The sequence below is a fragment of the Idiotropiscis lumnitzeri genome, chromosome 4 (assembly GCF_059441095.1).
Source record: "Idiotropiscis lumnitzeri isolate Australia: NSW breed Sydney's pygmy pipehorse chromosome 4, RoL_Ilum_1.0, whole genome shotgun sequence".
Lineage (NCBI taxonomy): Eukaryota > Metazoa > Chordata > Actinopteri > Syngnathiformes > Syngnathidae > Idiotropiscis > Idiotropiscis lumnitzeri.
Genome location: NC_142394.1, coordinates 19141845 through 19154794, shown reverse-complemented (window position 1 = coordinate 19154794; position 12950 = coordinate 19141845). Strand labels below are relative to the sequence as shown.

The window sequence follows — 12950 nt, the reverse complement described above, 5'->3', positions numbered from 1 at the left end:
CAAACTCAACTCACTGTCTCGTTAGGACACGAAACAACATTACCAAGCAACATTTACGACCGCCATAATCCTAAAAGAATCACAGAAAATGAAAAGACATGGATTTTTAATTTAAACAGTGTCTCATCTTAATTGAATTCAACCCAATGACACACACGTACACCAAGGTTCAATTTGTAATAATATCAGATTGTAAAACACATCATAAACTTATGGCTTCAAAATTGCGAGTAAGTGTGTGTGTTTTGTATTGAAAAAAAGTGTCAAGAATCCAGTGAGCTGACATATTTAGACAGCAACAGAGATTTGATGATCCAAGTGAATCAACTAAAATGCTGACCTTCATCTTTGTCATTTGTCATTTACGAATGACAGCGTTACTGTCAGTGAACTTTAGTTTTCTTTCTTCTTTTCTTTCGTCAAAGCATTTGGACAGTCTCAAAGAGGTCAATTGGCTATGTGAAGTCTATTCCCTTATTAGTTAAGAGAAATGTACCGTGTACAAGTCTGGAGTCGATAGCAAGTATTGACTTGGAACTTGGGTGGAGGAGGGCCAATCCAGAAGAGAGACAACTAAAGCAGAAACGTTTCTTGGGTTTAGGAAGAAAAAAAAATTGCGTAGCATAAAGAAAACATAAAAAATAATATATATATATATATATATATATTAGTATGAGATTCGTCGGGCAGATAACTCCAACCAAATTTGATCAGAATGAAGCAAGAGAGAAAGAAAATTACGGAGGAGAAAAAAAAAATAACAGCTGGTGTTACGGCATGAGTATGAACTGCCAGGCTGTAAATGGGACAGCATCAGACATGTTAATTGATGATGTGGCTGTTGATGCAAAGTGAAGGCCTGGCCACGCATCTCCAGGGAGGATTAAAAGTGGAACATGTGGCGAGTAGTATGCGTTACAATAAAAAAAGGTTCTTGGTTTAAATCCCAAATCAGGCCTATCTATTGTTACTTATCCCTTTCTCTCTCCTCGCTCCCAAGCAGTATGACCTCTTGCTCCCAAAGTGGCAGCCAACAATGCCATTACATCTGCAGGAATTACTCCTAGTCATGGTAATATCAATCAATCTGAAATTACATAGCACATTTCATACAATCATCACTAAGTGCTTCCCACTAAAACGGGAGACGTTGGAGGGGTATACGCACACACACTACAGTATGACTCAGGAAATGGCTTGAGGCGAAAAAGTTTATCTTTGCTGAGCAATTTTCTGACCAAACTACTTCATTTGAGGAGCATATTTTGTACTTTACGGGATATTTTTTTTTTTTGTAGACTAATCTTGGGGATCTGAATGAGGTTTTATTCATATATCCATCCCTCCATTATCAGAACCGCTTATCCTCACGAGGGTCGCAGGCATGCTGGGGCCTATCGCAGCCATCTTCGGGCAGTCGGCGGGGTACACCCTGGACGGGTTGCCAGCCAATCACAGGGCACATCATTCACACTCACACCTAGGCGCAATTTTGAGTGTCCCATTAACGTAAGATGCATGTCTTTGGAATGTACGAGAAAACCCACGCAGGCACAGGGGAGAACATGCAAACTCCACACAGGGAGTCCAGAGCCCAGATTCCAACCCAGGACCTCTCCACTGTGTGGCAGATGTGCTGAGTAGTCATCCACCACAAGGTTTTATTAAATAATAAAAAAAAAATATGACAATGTAATCAATGAACAATTGGTTTTCATTTTCTTTTCTTTTTTTTGCAGAATCAACAGCTTTTATTTCTTAAATTCACATTGTGAATAGCTGTAAACTTTATTTGGCAATGACAAAAAAATTTAAATGGCACCTTTTTGAATAATATGTAATATTTTGTCCTTGTTTTTCACCTTCCATAATCTACTTGTCAATAAAATGTAAATGTCCAGACAGAACTTCTTTTCCTTCTGTCCCTAGTGTCGTCTCTGCTCACACTAATTCCTGTGTGAGCTCACAACCGTCGGTTACGTCAGTCTGATATTAATTGCCAAACATGTGTGGGCTTTTGAAATGAACGACGAGAACCAACGGCTCTGTTTCATTCACGTAAGACAGAAGCGTCACTACTCTCGGTTGTCTCGGCGTCTGATTCTCAGCTTTGTGCATCAGTGTATGTTAATAAGGCACCAAGTCCACACATTGACCCACAAACAGGGTTTCCAAACCGCTTTGGGAATGAGGCCCGTTTACACCAAAGGACCATTAATGTTCAGTCAACCACGCGGACATGTTTTTGGGAATGTGGGAGGAAGTTGAAGTACCTGGAAACTCCCACGCAAGCAACATGCACACGCCACTGTGAACGCCCCAAGCTAAGATTCAAACCAAGAACCAATATTGTGAGGCAGCTGCACGAACCACATGAGCGGCATTACTCGCCGAGACCTGGAGGCTATCCCAGCTGATTGTCTGCAAATGGCAGACTGGGACTGGTCCAGATCGAAATTCACCTCACTCTGAAGTCAGATTTTATAGACGAATGTATTTTCAGCACAATGAGATGGTTTCAAAGAACTGAAGAAAAATGCATAAAAAGTTTTTTTTTAAGTCTCTACAATAACATTCCAATGGCTTTTACTTTGACTTCAATCAATTATATCACCTAAGAAGTTCTGCTCTTTATAAGTTAGGAGTCAAGAGCTTGTTTTCCTGTTGCAAGACACTATTTCGAATGACAGAATCTGAAAAAAAAAAAGTCTCACGTGCGCCTAAAAGCGCCTTTCAGAAGCTACACATTTCCACCGTAGAACTTCAGCTGCACAAACAAAGTCGCAAGTCAGACAAAGTTTACATCATTTTGCTTCCGGCTTATGACACCGTGTTCTCATAAAAGTTTCATATTGTCGCCTCATGCTCGAGGGCTTAATAAACTAATAAAAGTGAGGCTCAACAGAAACAGAACACGTTCACTCGACTCTTCCAAACACAATCCAACTTAGCACGATTATTTATCTCCATGAATGCCGCTAAATATGCTGTCAAAATGGCCGCCCGGCATCTACAACTGAGCAACACCACATTTAATGAGGCAGCTGGGCGGAAGGTGAGGCATTGTTTCCCTCTCATTGGGGATGCACAGAGTAATTAGCGGTCACCAGGGGGGACGCCGCCCCCTTTTATCCCTCTTCCGACATCCACCTGACCACAACAGATGCCAACACCGAGACAGTAACATTCCCCAGCACATTGCCGGCCGACAATAGACATGTACCGCTGCGGTTACAATTGTTCCAACGCAGCTTAGCAAGGTGCTTAAGAGGAAATTAGCTCACAATGAGACAACATACCCCAGCAGAACACAATTTAGTACAGAAGAGCTAGAAAGCAAAGAAAAGACTTATATGCATATAAAATGTGAATTTAAAGATGACAAAAAAGCCAGTTGTACAAAAAGAAGGCATTTCAAACACTGACATTCCTAACTTGTTCACATCGTCCATATCCTGTCTTTTTGCACAATAGTATTTCTGTCCCATATGTGATCCTGTAGCTCACAGTGCCCCTTGTGGTCAATGTCATGTAGTGACACATAATTGCCCCAAAGTCCCCACCAGGGTTGCCACGGGAAATGTTCCAATTTCACAAAATTATTCATTTTACATATATCTTGATACATGTATTGTCGCAATGTCAGAAAAAGGTATCATAAATCTGTTGCCATTCATGACTTTCGGCGAGAAAATCAGCTTTGTATTTGATTAAACAGGACCGACTTACACCCTGAGTAAGTCAATTTGTAATTAATTTGAGTCAAGATCAGCCGTATTTTAATAGCCATACTTCCTTTTTGTTTGGTGATTTTTTTTTTTTTACTGTAAAATGGGTGTACTGAGGTTCCCTGGCAATTTTCCCATAAATCATAATAAATATCCCAATGCAAATCCACCAGTTGAGAATGCACACATCCACAAGAGGGCTGATATTTTACATTTGGGTTACAGCAAAGAATTGCATAGCACACTCAACAGCACGTTACCGATTAGCTCGAAGACCCCAACTATCAAACATTCTGACTGCAGTATTACAAATATATATATATATATATATATATAAGTCACTGCAGTAAACTGAGATGACCCCCATTTCCAGCACAATGTAGTCTCCGTTTATCAAACATCCAAGTACAAGCATGACATTACCAAGTAGTGTGATTACAAATATGACCGATCAAGCAAGGGCGGAAAAAAGTGCAAAAAAAAGAAGTGAGCATTCTGTGGGGGAGGACTTATCTAAATTCACTACCCTTTCCCACATCCCTTTTTAGTTCATAACTGCCAACGTATTAATAATTAATGAGGAAAATTCTCTGCCGTCTGGATGAGTCATACTTTCAGCTACTTGGTTCCCCCAAAAGCCCCATAGGTTGGATTAACACAGACGGAAATCCAGATTTTTTTTTTTTTCTCCTGAAATGGAACAAGCATGAATGTTTGATTGGAGCCTAAAACAGAAGAAACCTTTATACCTGTTGGATAAAAGATTTGCGGCACAAAAAGCACATGAGTCAAAGAGGCATTGCTTTCCTCAAAACACGCCAAAATTATTCGTGACTTGACAGCGTGAATACATTCTTGCACATCTTGTTATTTTTTTTTAAATTGAAATAATAAACACAATTTATGTCTCAAATAAACAAGCAGATGCTGCGTTTGTTTCCGGCAACAGTTTATACGATAACAGATGTGTGTTTGTTTCCCACAACAGTTTATATGAATCAAACAGAAGAGCTACAAAAGCTTAACAAGTAGAACATTCTGCCACTTTAGATGTTCCGTGTCCAACGCGAACTGTCAGACAATTCAACTTTGATTTCATTTACAACCGGCACTGCGTGGGAGACAATCAAGCTCATCAAGTGAAAATGTCTTACAAAACCAATAGTGCAACATGAAATAAATTCTGGCAAAGCAGTGCAAATGAATGCTCATTTTAATATTTTCATATTAACATGATAATACAAGAGAAAATGAACCATTATACAGCAGATTGATGACTGATAAAAAAAAATGTATTTATTATACTCTCCAAGTTACATTCTATTCATTTGCGATGGCAACAAACAATTGAACGTCATCGGTTTGACTTTACAATACGTTGAAATAAAAATCCGCATAGAGTTAAGTCAATGAATTTTTGAACTGCATTATTTCTTTCCACACTTTTACCTCCAACTTAAATAAAACAAACAGGATTCGAAGCCATTTCCTACTTGAGTATTCCCTAATATTGCACATTGTCTGATGATATGATTCTGTTCTTATCTTACCAGCGCATATCACCACTCCCGTATCAACAATCCAGAAACCTTAAGTTTAATGCACATTTATTTTGGTTGCATAAGTTCATAAGAAACCTTTTACAAGATGCCGTGGGGGCGGGGGATGTAAGAATAAGGAACCCGATTGAGCCCTCGCAGACTCCACCAGGCTTGTCGTGCGAAACAACACAGATCACATTTCACCATTGTTCATTATGTCAACTCGTTATGCCAACAGAAATAAAAATAAAAACCATTAAAAGAAATCAACAGTCACATCTACCTGTGACGTGGATTAGCTCTGATGAAAGTTAGTTCCTCTCGGGGCACTATCCTTTTTTTTTTTTTTTTTTTAATTATACCATAATCTCTTTAAATAATCCTGCATAGAAAAATAAACTAACTATGTTTTGAAATTCTTTTCCTATGAATTGAGAACTGACGAGAGGTGAGAAGGTTATCACTGATTGAGTCGTTTTCATTCCTTTTGACGTTTCGGGGGAGGGGGGGGCAGTCTCTAGATGATGATGTTCCGCCGTACAGCATGTGTGTGTGTGTGTGTGCATATGCAAATGTTTGTCAGTGTATTTTACAAACCAGTCCCACAGATACAAATAATGTAAGACTTACAAAATAAATTCCAAGTTACGCTTACATGGCAAGCAGCTTTGTACTCTTTTTATCCTTGGGTTTTCATTTTTAAGAAACATCTCATGACAGTGTAATAGTGCCGATTCGGTTTCACCCAAAAACGTACATTTTTTTTTTCAAATAGTAACTTGAAGCGGAAACACAACTCCATTCAGAATACACGATATATTAAAATGGCTCTTTACACAAAGAAAACAAGTCATGAAATCAATGTCTAAAAGAGTTTGGCATTGCTGCCTTCCAATGAACACAAAATTGGAGCCGTTTCGCCTTTCAGCAGAGAGCCACGCGTGTATAATCCTGACAAAATGGCATATAGTCCGTAAGCAGCCCCAGAGATTTCCCCCAAGAACAAACAAATATCCTTAGAAAGTGAAAAAAAAGGACAAGGTAGAATCCACTGAGTCATTCTTTGAAACTAATCCCAGAAAGCAGAAATAACGGATACCTGTACATTTAAGAGCCAAGGAGGATATGACTGAGGTGCCCTCGTTTTTTTTTTTTTTCTGTTCACACCCTTCTGTTATGAAATGAGCCTGCGAGGTATATTCTCAAGGACTGTTTCCACCAACATTTGATTTCTTAGGGGAGGAAAAAAAACTAATAATAAAATAATACAAGCAATAAAAATGGGAAGGAGCGGTCGCCATTTCCATAGCAGCAAAAATACTAAGACTGTCTGGTAGTTTGTAGGCTGTCTTGTGGTGTCTAGTTACGATTCAAACATGTGGCATGGATGATCCGAACGTCTGAGACTGTAACGTGAATCCTCGTTGATCCAAGTAAAAGCTCTGCAGTATGGAGCCATTTTGTCCGTCTAAGCACTGGTCATTACGATTTTCCAGAAGGCACTTTTTTGCTGAATGTGTGTGTGTGCGAGGGAGTGTATGCGCACAGCTGGCTGCAAAGAGAAAAAGGGAAGATAGAAAAGAAAAGGGTTGGGGGTTACATGATGCGTGCAACTAGAGGGGGGAGAAAACAAAATAAAAGCCGATCTCTTTGAGCATCTTTCTACGTCTACGTGTATCGTGTGTGTTTTGTACGTAAGCGCTGCACTGAATCAAACACGGCAATTTCTACATTTTCGTCAGTGCAGTCTGCTCCTCAAGCACCTGAAGGTAATCAGGTGTTCCTTGGAGCTTGGCTTTCAGCTCGTAATACTCACTTTTTCTCTGCTCCACCACAATCTTACTGTGGTTCCCGCCTATCAGCGACGATTTCTTCATCTTTCTGTCAAGAGTTTTCTCCGGGTAGCGGATTTCGTACGCGCCCATTCCTATGCTGTTGAAATCTCTCTTGCTGTCCAGGAAGTTCTGGATAAACATGCTGGGCTCTCGATTTGGTAGGAATTCCTCAAGTTCATCGATTGTGCTGAGGCGCTTGTTGCGTTCCAAGGTGGAAAGTGCGTCTTTATCCTTTTCGGCGCTACTTCGAAGGATAATTTTCTGCCTTTGCGAGTCGGCAAACTTAAACCCCGCGTCCATGTCTGATGAACGTCCGATGCCACAAGTATGGCTCTTGCCGATGTGTTCAATGGTTTGGGGGATAAATGTCTCGCCTCCCAATTCATCTCCCGGAATGGAACCTTTTTTGCCTGATTTATGGCCGTGCCGGTGGAGCTGCAGCGACATGGAGCCACACTCCTGATTGCCCAATTCCTGCCGACCAGCTGGTTTTTTATTCCGTCTGAGGACAAAGACGAGAAGGCAGAAGGCCACAAACACCGTAAGTATGAGCACGACAAGGATGCTAAGGATCATGATGGAGAGAGGTACGGGGCCTCCTGGCGGGGCTTTGCCAACTCCGGCGGGCGAAACCGAAGTCAAAAGCGGGGTGGCGCTGGTAAAAATAAAGGGTGGCCGTGCAATCAGCTTTGGGCACAGGATCTCGTTTTTCAGCAGGCGCAGTTCAATGTTGGAGAATTGCACCGGGGAGGCGCATCTCACCTCTTTAGCTGCCACTCCATCACTTAGCTTGTCCAGCCATAGCTTGAGAGCGACCAAATCGCAGGAGCACTCCCACGGGTTGCCCTCCAGGTCGATTTGAGTCAAAGAACGCAGCTGGTCCAGGACGCCGCTAACTGGTAAAGTCATGAAGTGGTTGTTTTTCAAATTTAGTTTGGCTAAAGTGACGCCTGCAAACACATAGGCGGGAAGACTCCGGAGCACGTTATTATTAAGGTACAGGAGTTGCAAGTTTGGCATGGAGTCAAATGTGCCCGCGAGCACTTCTTTAATGGCATTGTATTCCAAATATAGATACTGTAGATTTGTGAGGCCCAAAAACATCTCAGGGTGTAACTGCTCCAGCTGATTTCCGTTCAGGTACAGTCTTCTTAGATTCGTGAGGTTAGCAAACACACCTTTCTGGACGGTGACGATTTGGTTGCTACCAAGATGAAGCAAATCTAAACCTTCAAATCCTCGGAGGTCGCTCGGGCTTATGTCACGAATGTAATTCCCACTCAAGTGAAGTTTCTTGGCGTTTGGCGGCTTCGGTATGAGATCGGCGAGATTTTTGATATTTCTTTCCTGACAACTGACGCTAATGCCAAAATCGGAAGGGTGGGTTTTACAGCTACACGGCTGTGGGCATAACATTGGCGGGCTTCGTGTCTGAAAGGAGACGATCTGGCTGTTTCTTCCGAAAGGCGGCAAACCGGCTACAATTCCATTCCCGTAAATTTTAGACGAGTCTGTGGTTTTTGGCGATTTTGTGGTAATGCCAACCCCGGAAGTCGGGGGCGATGACTTGCCCGTATCAGGGAGTGCAGGTGGCATTCTAACATCAAAGTCACTTCCTGTACCCATGGGGCAAAGCTCTTGCTTATTCGTTTCTTTCAGCAGCCTGCCGTACAAATCGCTCGGTGTTTCACAGATGGCCTCTCCAATAAAAATATTATAGGGCATGTTTTCAAGCCACGCCTTGAGAGGTGCTAAGTCACAGGTACAATTCCAGGGGTTATCATCCAACTGCAGCTCGACAATCCGTCCAATGTGCTCCAGAACTCCCAAATACGGAAGTTTCTGGATCCTGTTTCCTCTTATATCCAGGTGTGTGAGGGAGGCAAAGCGAAATATGTTGTCAGGAAGTGCCTGTATGAGATTGTCATTCAGAATCACCACTTTCAACTTGTGCAGTTTGTTGAATGCTCCCTTTTCAATGTACTTGATCAAGTTGTAGTCAGCTTGCAGGTACTCCAAGTTTTCGATTCCTTGAAACGTGTCCGCTTGCAGCACCTTCAACTCATTGTTGTTCAGGTGCAGCTGTTTCAATGCACTCATCCCCATGAATGCGCCACCTTCAATGTTTTGAAGCTGATTGTTCCCCAGCTGCAGAGATACAGCATGGGTGAAGTTGAGGAATGAGTTTGGATAGAGAATAATCAAGAGGTTGTTTTGGAAGTTGAGGTGGTATAACGATGACACGGGCGGAATGAGTTGCGTCGGTCGATATACAGTGATCTTTTCACAGTTGACGTACAGCACATTTTCCACCGACAAGCAGGAGCAGGCGCTGCAAGTCTCAGACATCAAGTCCGGAGCAGACGGGTCTGCCATTGGGAGTCCATCTGACATGGAGGGGGATGAGAGGGAGGAGCTTGAGATTGAAGAGGAAAAGGCTGCCAGCAGGAGAACGAGCATCATCTCGCCGATTAAAAATCCTCCCCCAGAAAATCATTTAGTAGCCTTTGGAAAGAAAGAAAAAAAGTCAGGTGCATGCACAAGCATACGCACATGCACATCAACACACAATCATGGTCATTAAAATTCCATTTGAATTTGGATGTCATTTTTAATTGTAAAATCAAGTATTGGATGTTCTTGCCAAAAGATATCAAATGAATAGAAATCTATACCATATGATATTTATTTATTAATTTTCCAATTCCCCTTAATTAAAACAACATTGGAACAGATTTATTTGGATTGTAACACAAATCACCCTATTCACTGGACAAGACAAATGCTTTGAGCGAGAAAAAAAAAAAGGCAACATATGCTCAGGAAATGTTCAACACACCAGCTGTTGTAGTTTTGTTCCCTAAATGACATGAAAATGTCTTAGCATGTAGACCCTCTCTGCATATTCATCATAATCAAAGTCACAAGACTGCAGTTCTCTTTATCATAACGTTCTGGTTTAATGCCAGCACTGCCGCACATTGAGGTTATTTAGGAAAGCCGCTGACAGCACGCAAAAGGTTACGACTGTACAGTTTCAAAATGTTTTTTTCGGAATACACATTTTATAGATTAGATTGTTTTAAGATTTCAGCTCAACCAAACATAATAGTCCATGCAAAAAAAAAAAAATCCCGAAAACTAAATCAATACATACCTAAAGCTGATGTGACAGACTCCTTTTGGAGACTCGTGGCGGCATTGGTGGGGCATGGATGGAAAGGTGCCGCTGAAGCGCTCCCAGCAGCGGAGGAAATACACATTTCAGGGAAGCAACAAGGCTTCCCCGCTCCTTCATTTCCATGCAGACTGCTGCACATCAACGGAAAGCCAAGCGCGCTCGCTTGGATGGGGGTGGAGGGGGGGGGGGGGGTGGATGGGGAGACAGGAGAGCAGGGTGGGCTCCTATTTCACCCGATGCGTCTCTTGCTGACGGGCTGCGCCTGCTTGAAAGCAAATCAACCCCTCTTCTTGCTTGAGTCCCAAGGTTGTCCCACCTCCATGGGAACGGGAGAACATTTGCTCGGCGGTGAGGTTTAAAGGAAAGAGCCGAACGGATTGCAGTAAGGCTTGTGAAATGCAACACAAGGGAGGGAGGCAGATTCTACAGATCTTGATGGCGCGTCCAGCGACTCCTAGGCGTGAGAAGGTGCACAAGGTTGGTGATGCTATGCCACAAGTCAGCCATCCTTGTAATCGTGTTCTTTTGACAACTGGTGGGGGGAGAGGGGTGCCTCAGCAGGACTGTCAAAGCTGTGCGTCCGCTTCAGTCGCCACCGATCCAGTTAATAAACAGTGGTATGTTTGGCAGGATCCGGAGTGCTGAAGTTGCGCACAGAGGGAATTTTTTCACGAATCAAAAGGCAACGCACTTCCATTCTATAGTTCTCCTGTGTGAAATTGATATGTTAGTTTTCCATTCGCTTCACGAATCCCATTTGTATTCATCCAATTTCCCGGTTGCAGCAGGAGAAAAAAATGTTTTTAGCCGCACAAAACGATGAGTGTTAATAGTGCGAGTTCTAATGACGGCAACACTGTCCACACCAAAAAAAAAAAAAAGGAAAGCCACAAAATAGGAGGCAACAAGAGAGACAGCACAAATTGGTGCGCAAAAATGAATAATGCAGTTATTCGACTGCTAGTCCGATGCGGTTCAGGTGACCTGCAGCAAACTCTGCACTTTCCATCGTTAAAAAAAATAGCTAATGGCAAAAAAAATCAACTCAAAGCAGTAAAGTTACTATATATACAGCCAGTTGAACCATAGGGCGAAAAAAGGAGTGAGTGAGAGAAAGAGAGAGAGGACGGAAGCTTGTAGTTTCCTCTTCTGTAAGACAGCGCAGTATCCGTGTCAGGCGCGTTCTCGCTCCTTTCTCAGCCGCATTCACTGAGCCTCACCACCGGAGGAGGATGCAGAGACTGAGATGGGCGGAGGAGAGAGAGAGAGAGAGAGAGAGAGAGAGAGATTGAGAGAGAGAGAGAGAGAGAGAGAGAGAGAGAGATTGAGAGAGAGAGAGAGAGAGAGAGAGAGAGAGTAAAAATGAGCTCACGCAAGATCCTTTAACTCGCAAGATTTATGCATTATTTTAATCAAGAAATGGACATATAGGCTCACATGTCTCGTTTGTCCTTCTATATGAAAAAAAAACAGCTGTCACCAACCAGAAGGTGAGGAAATTTGAAATGATTCACCTGACAAATTGTCCGCTTGGATTTGAGTTGCACGGCCCGTCCCCGCCGTATCATTCTTGGCATCCGATCGGGAAAAGGGGAGGAGGGGCCTGGGGGAGACTGCGTGCGCGTGTGTGCACGCTTACACGCACACGAAAGAAAAAACAGGGTACGAACGCGACTGTGAGCCGCATTTTAAATGGGAGAGTTGGGGAGGAGGAGAGAGAGCTATTGTTCAAGAGTGCTGCAGTCAAACCGGCAGCGAGGAGGTGGGACAACAGTCAATCAGAGGTCTGCTCTTTATTACAAAAGGGAAGAGATCGAAGAGGAGATGGATGGAGTGGTGCAAGGAGTGCCTGAAGCACCAAGACTCCTGCTTTGAATTTCCCCAAAGTATGCAAATCTAGTCATCTAATGAGCATTGATCTTCACTGGTACTGTACAAAAGTCTCTGGCCAGCAAGATTTGTTGTTTTGATGCTGTAGGCTTTTCACATCGAACATTTAGCTCAAGGAGCATGAATTCCATCCATCCATTATTCCAGGTATGGGCAAACTTTTTTAATTGGTGGTTCACAATGGGTTCTAAAATTTGACAGAGGGCATGGACCAGGAGCAGAAGGATGGAGTGTTTTGGTAACCTCACTTCATCGGAGAAAAAATACTTTTAATTTTAAATGATAGTGTACAACAATATATATGTCTTCGAAAAAAACACAATATTTAGAAAATAAAACATTAACAAGGTACATTCATTTAATTTTTTTCAAGTTCGGCGTGCCGGATTAAAACGTTTAACAGGCCGCATGTGGCCCCCGGGCCGTAGTTTGCCCACAACTGCATTATTCCATTTTCTATGCTGCATATCCTACAGTTGCATTCAAATCAATATTGAAGCATAGAGGTCAGTTATTGCCGACTCCAGTCGTATTTATGCTTTGCTCAACCAACATGATAATCAATAACCTGTAGGTTATTAAGAAAATAGATCTATTCGTCGGAAAGTCATCACTTGTGTAGTGTTTGACTTGCCGGATTTCTGTGTAGGCAGTGTGGGTTCAGTTCTCACTCACCAAATTCCAGCGAGTAAACATATTCATGCTGTAGAGTTACCGTCAGACTTTTTTTCCCATTGTGCTTTAGGAGCTTAGAAGTTTCTTTCCTACAAATATT

General features: G+C 42.4%; 1 protein-coding gene across 2 annotated transcripts; it reads right to left on the bottom strand.

The window, feature by feature from the left end:
• Positions 1 to 4574: 4574 nt before the first annotated feature.
• On the bottom strand, positions 4575 to 11816 carry slitrk4 (SLIT and NTRK-like family, member 4). Of its 2 annotated transcripts, XM_088294210.1 has the most exons (4): positions 11800 to 11816; positions 10262 to 11526; positions 7086 to 9609; positions 4575 to 6821 (listed from the first exon to the last, which is right to left on the bottom strand). In XM_088294210.1, exons 3-4 carry the CDS (start codon positions 9565 to 9567, stop codon positions 6640 to 6642), a joined length of 2664 nt encoding a protein of 887 aa, XP_088150336.1. In that variant the 5' UTR covers positions 9568 to 9609; positions 10262 to 11526; positions 11800 to 11816; the 3' UTR covers positions 4575 to 6639. The 2 variants fall into 2 exon arrangements, with proteins under 2 accessions (XP_088150336.1, XP_088150337.1); XM_088294211.1 differs by having other exon boundaries at positions 6670 to 9609; positions 11800 to 11815.
• Between the last annotated feature and the right edge of the window lie 1134 nt (positions 11817 to 12950).

What these genes read in the sequence shown, in the direction of transcription:
- slitrk4 (XM_088294210.1), bottom strand. Translation starts at nt 9,567, where the DNA reads ATGATGCTCGTTCTCCTGCTGGCAGCCTTTTCCTCTTCAATCTCAAGC. An exon ending in TGTGGTGGAGCAGAGAAAAA is followed by an intron (nt 6,822 to 7,085) that starts GTGAGTATTACG and finishes TTCTCTTTGCAG; the next exon opens with CCAGCTGTGCGCATACACTC.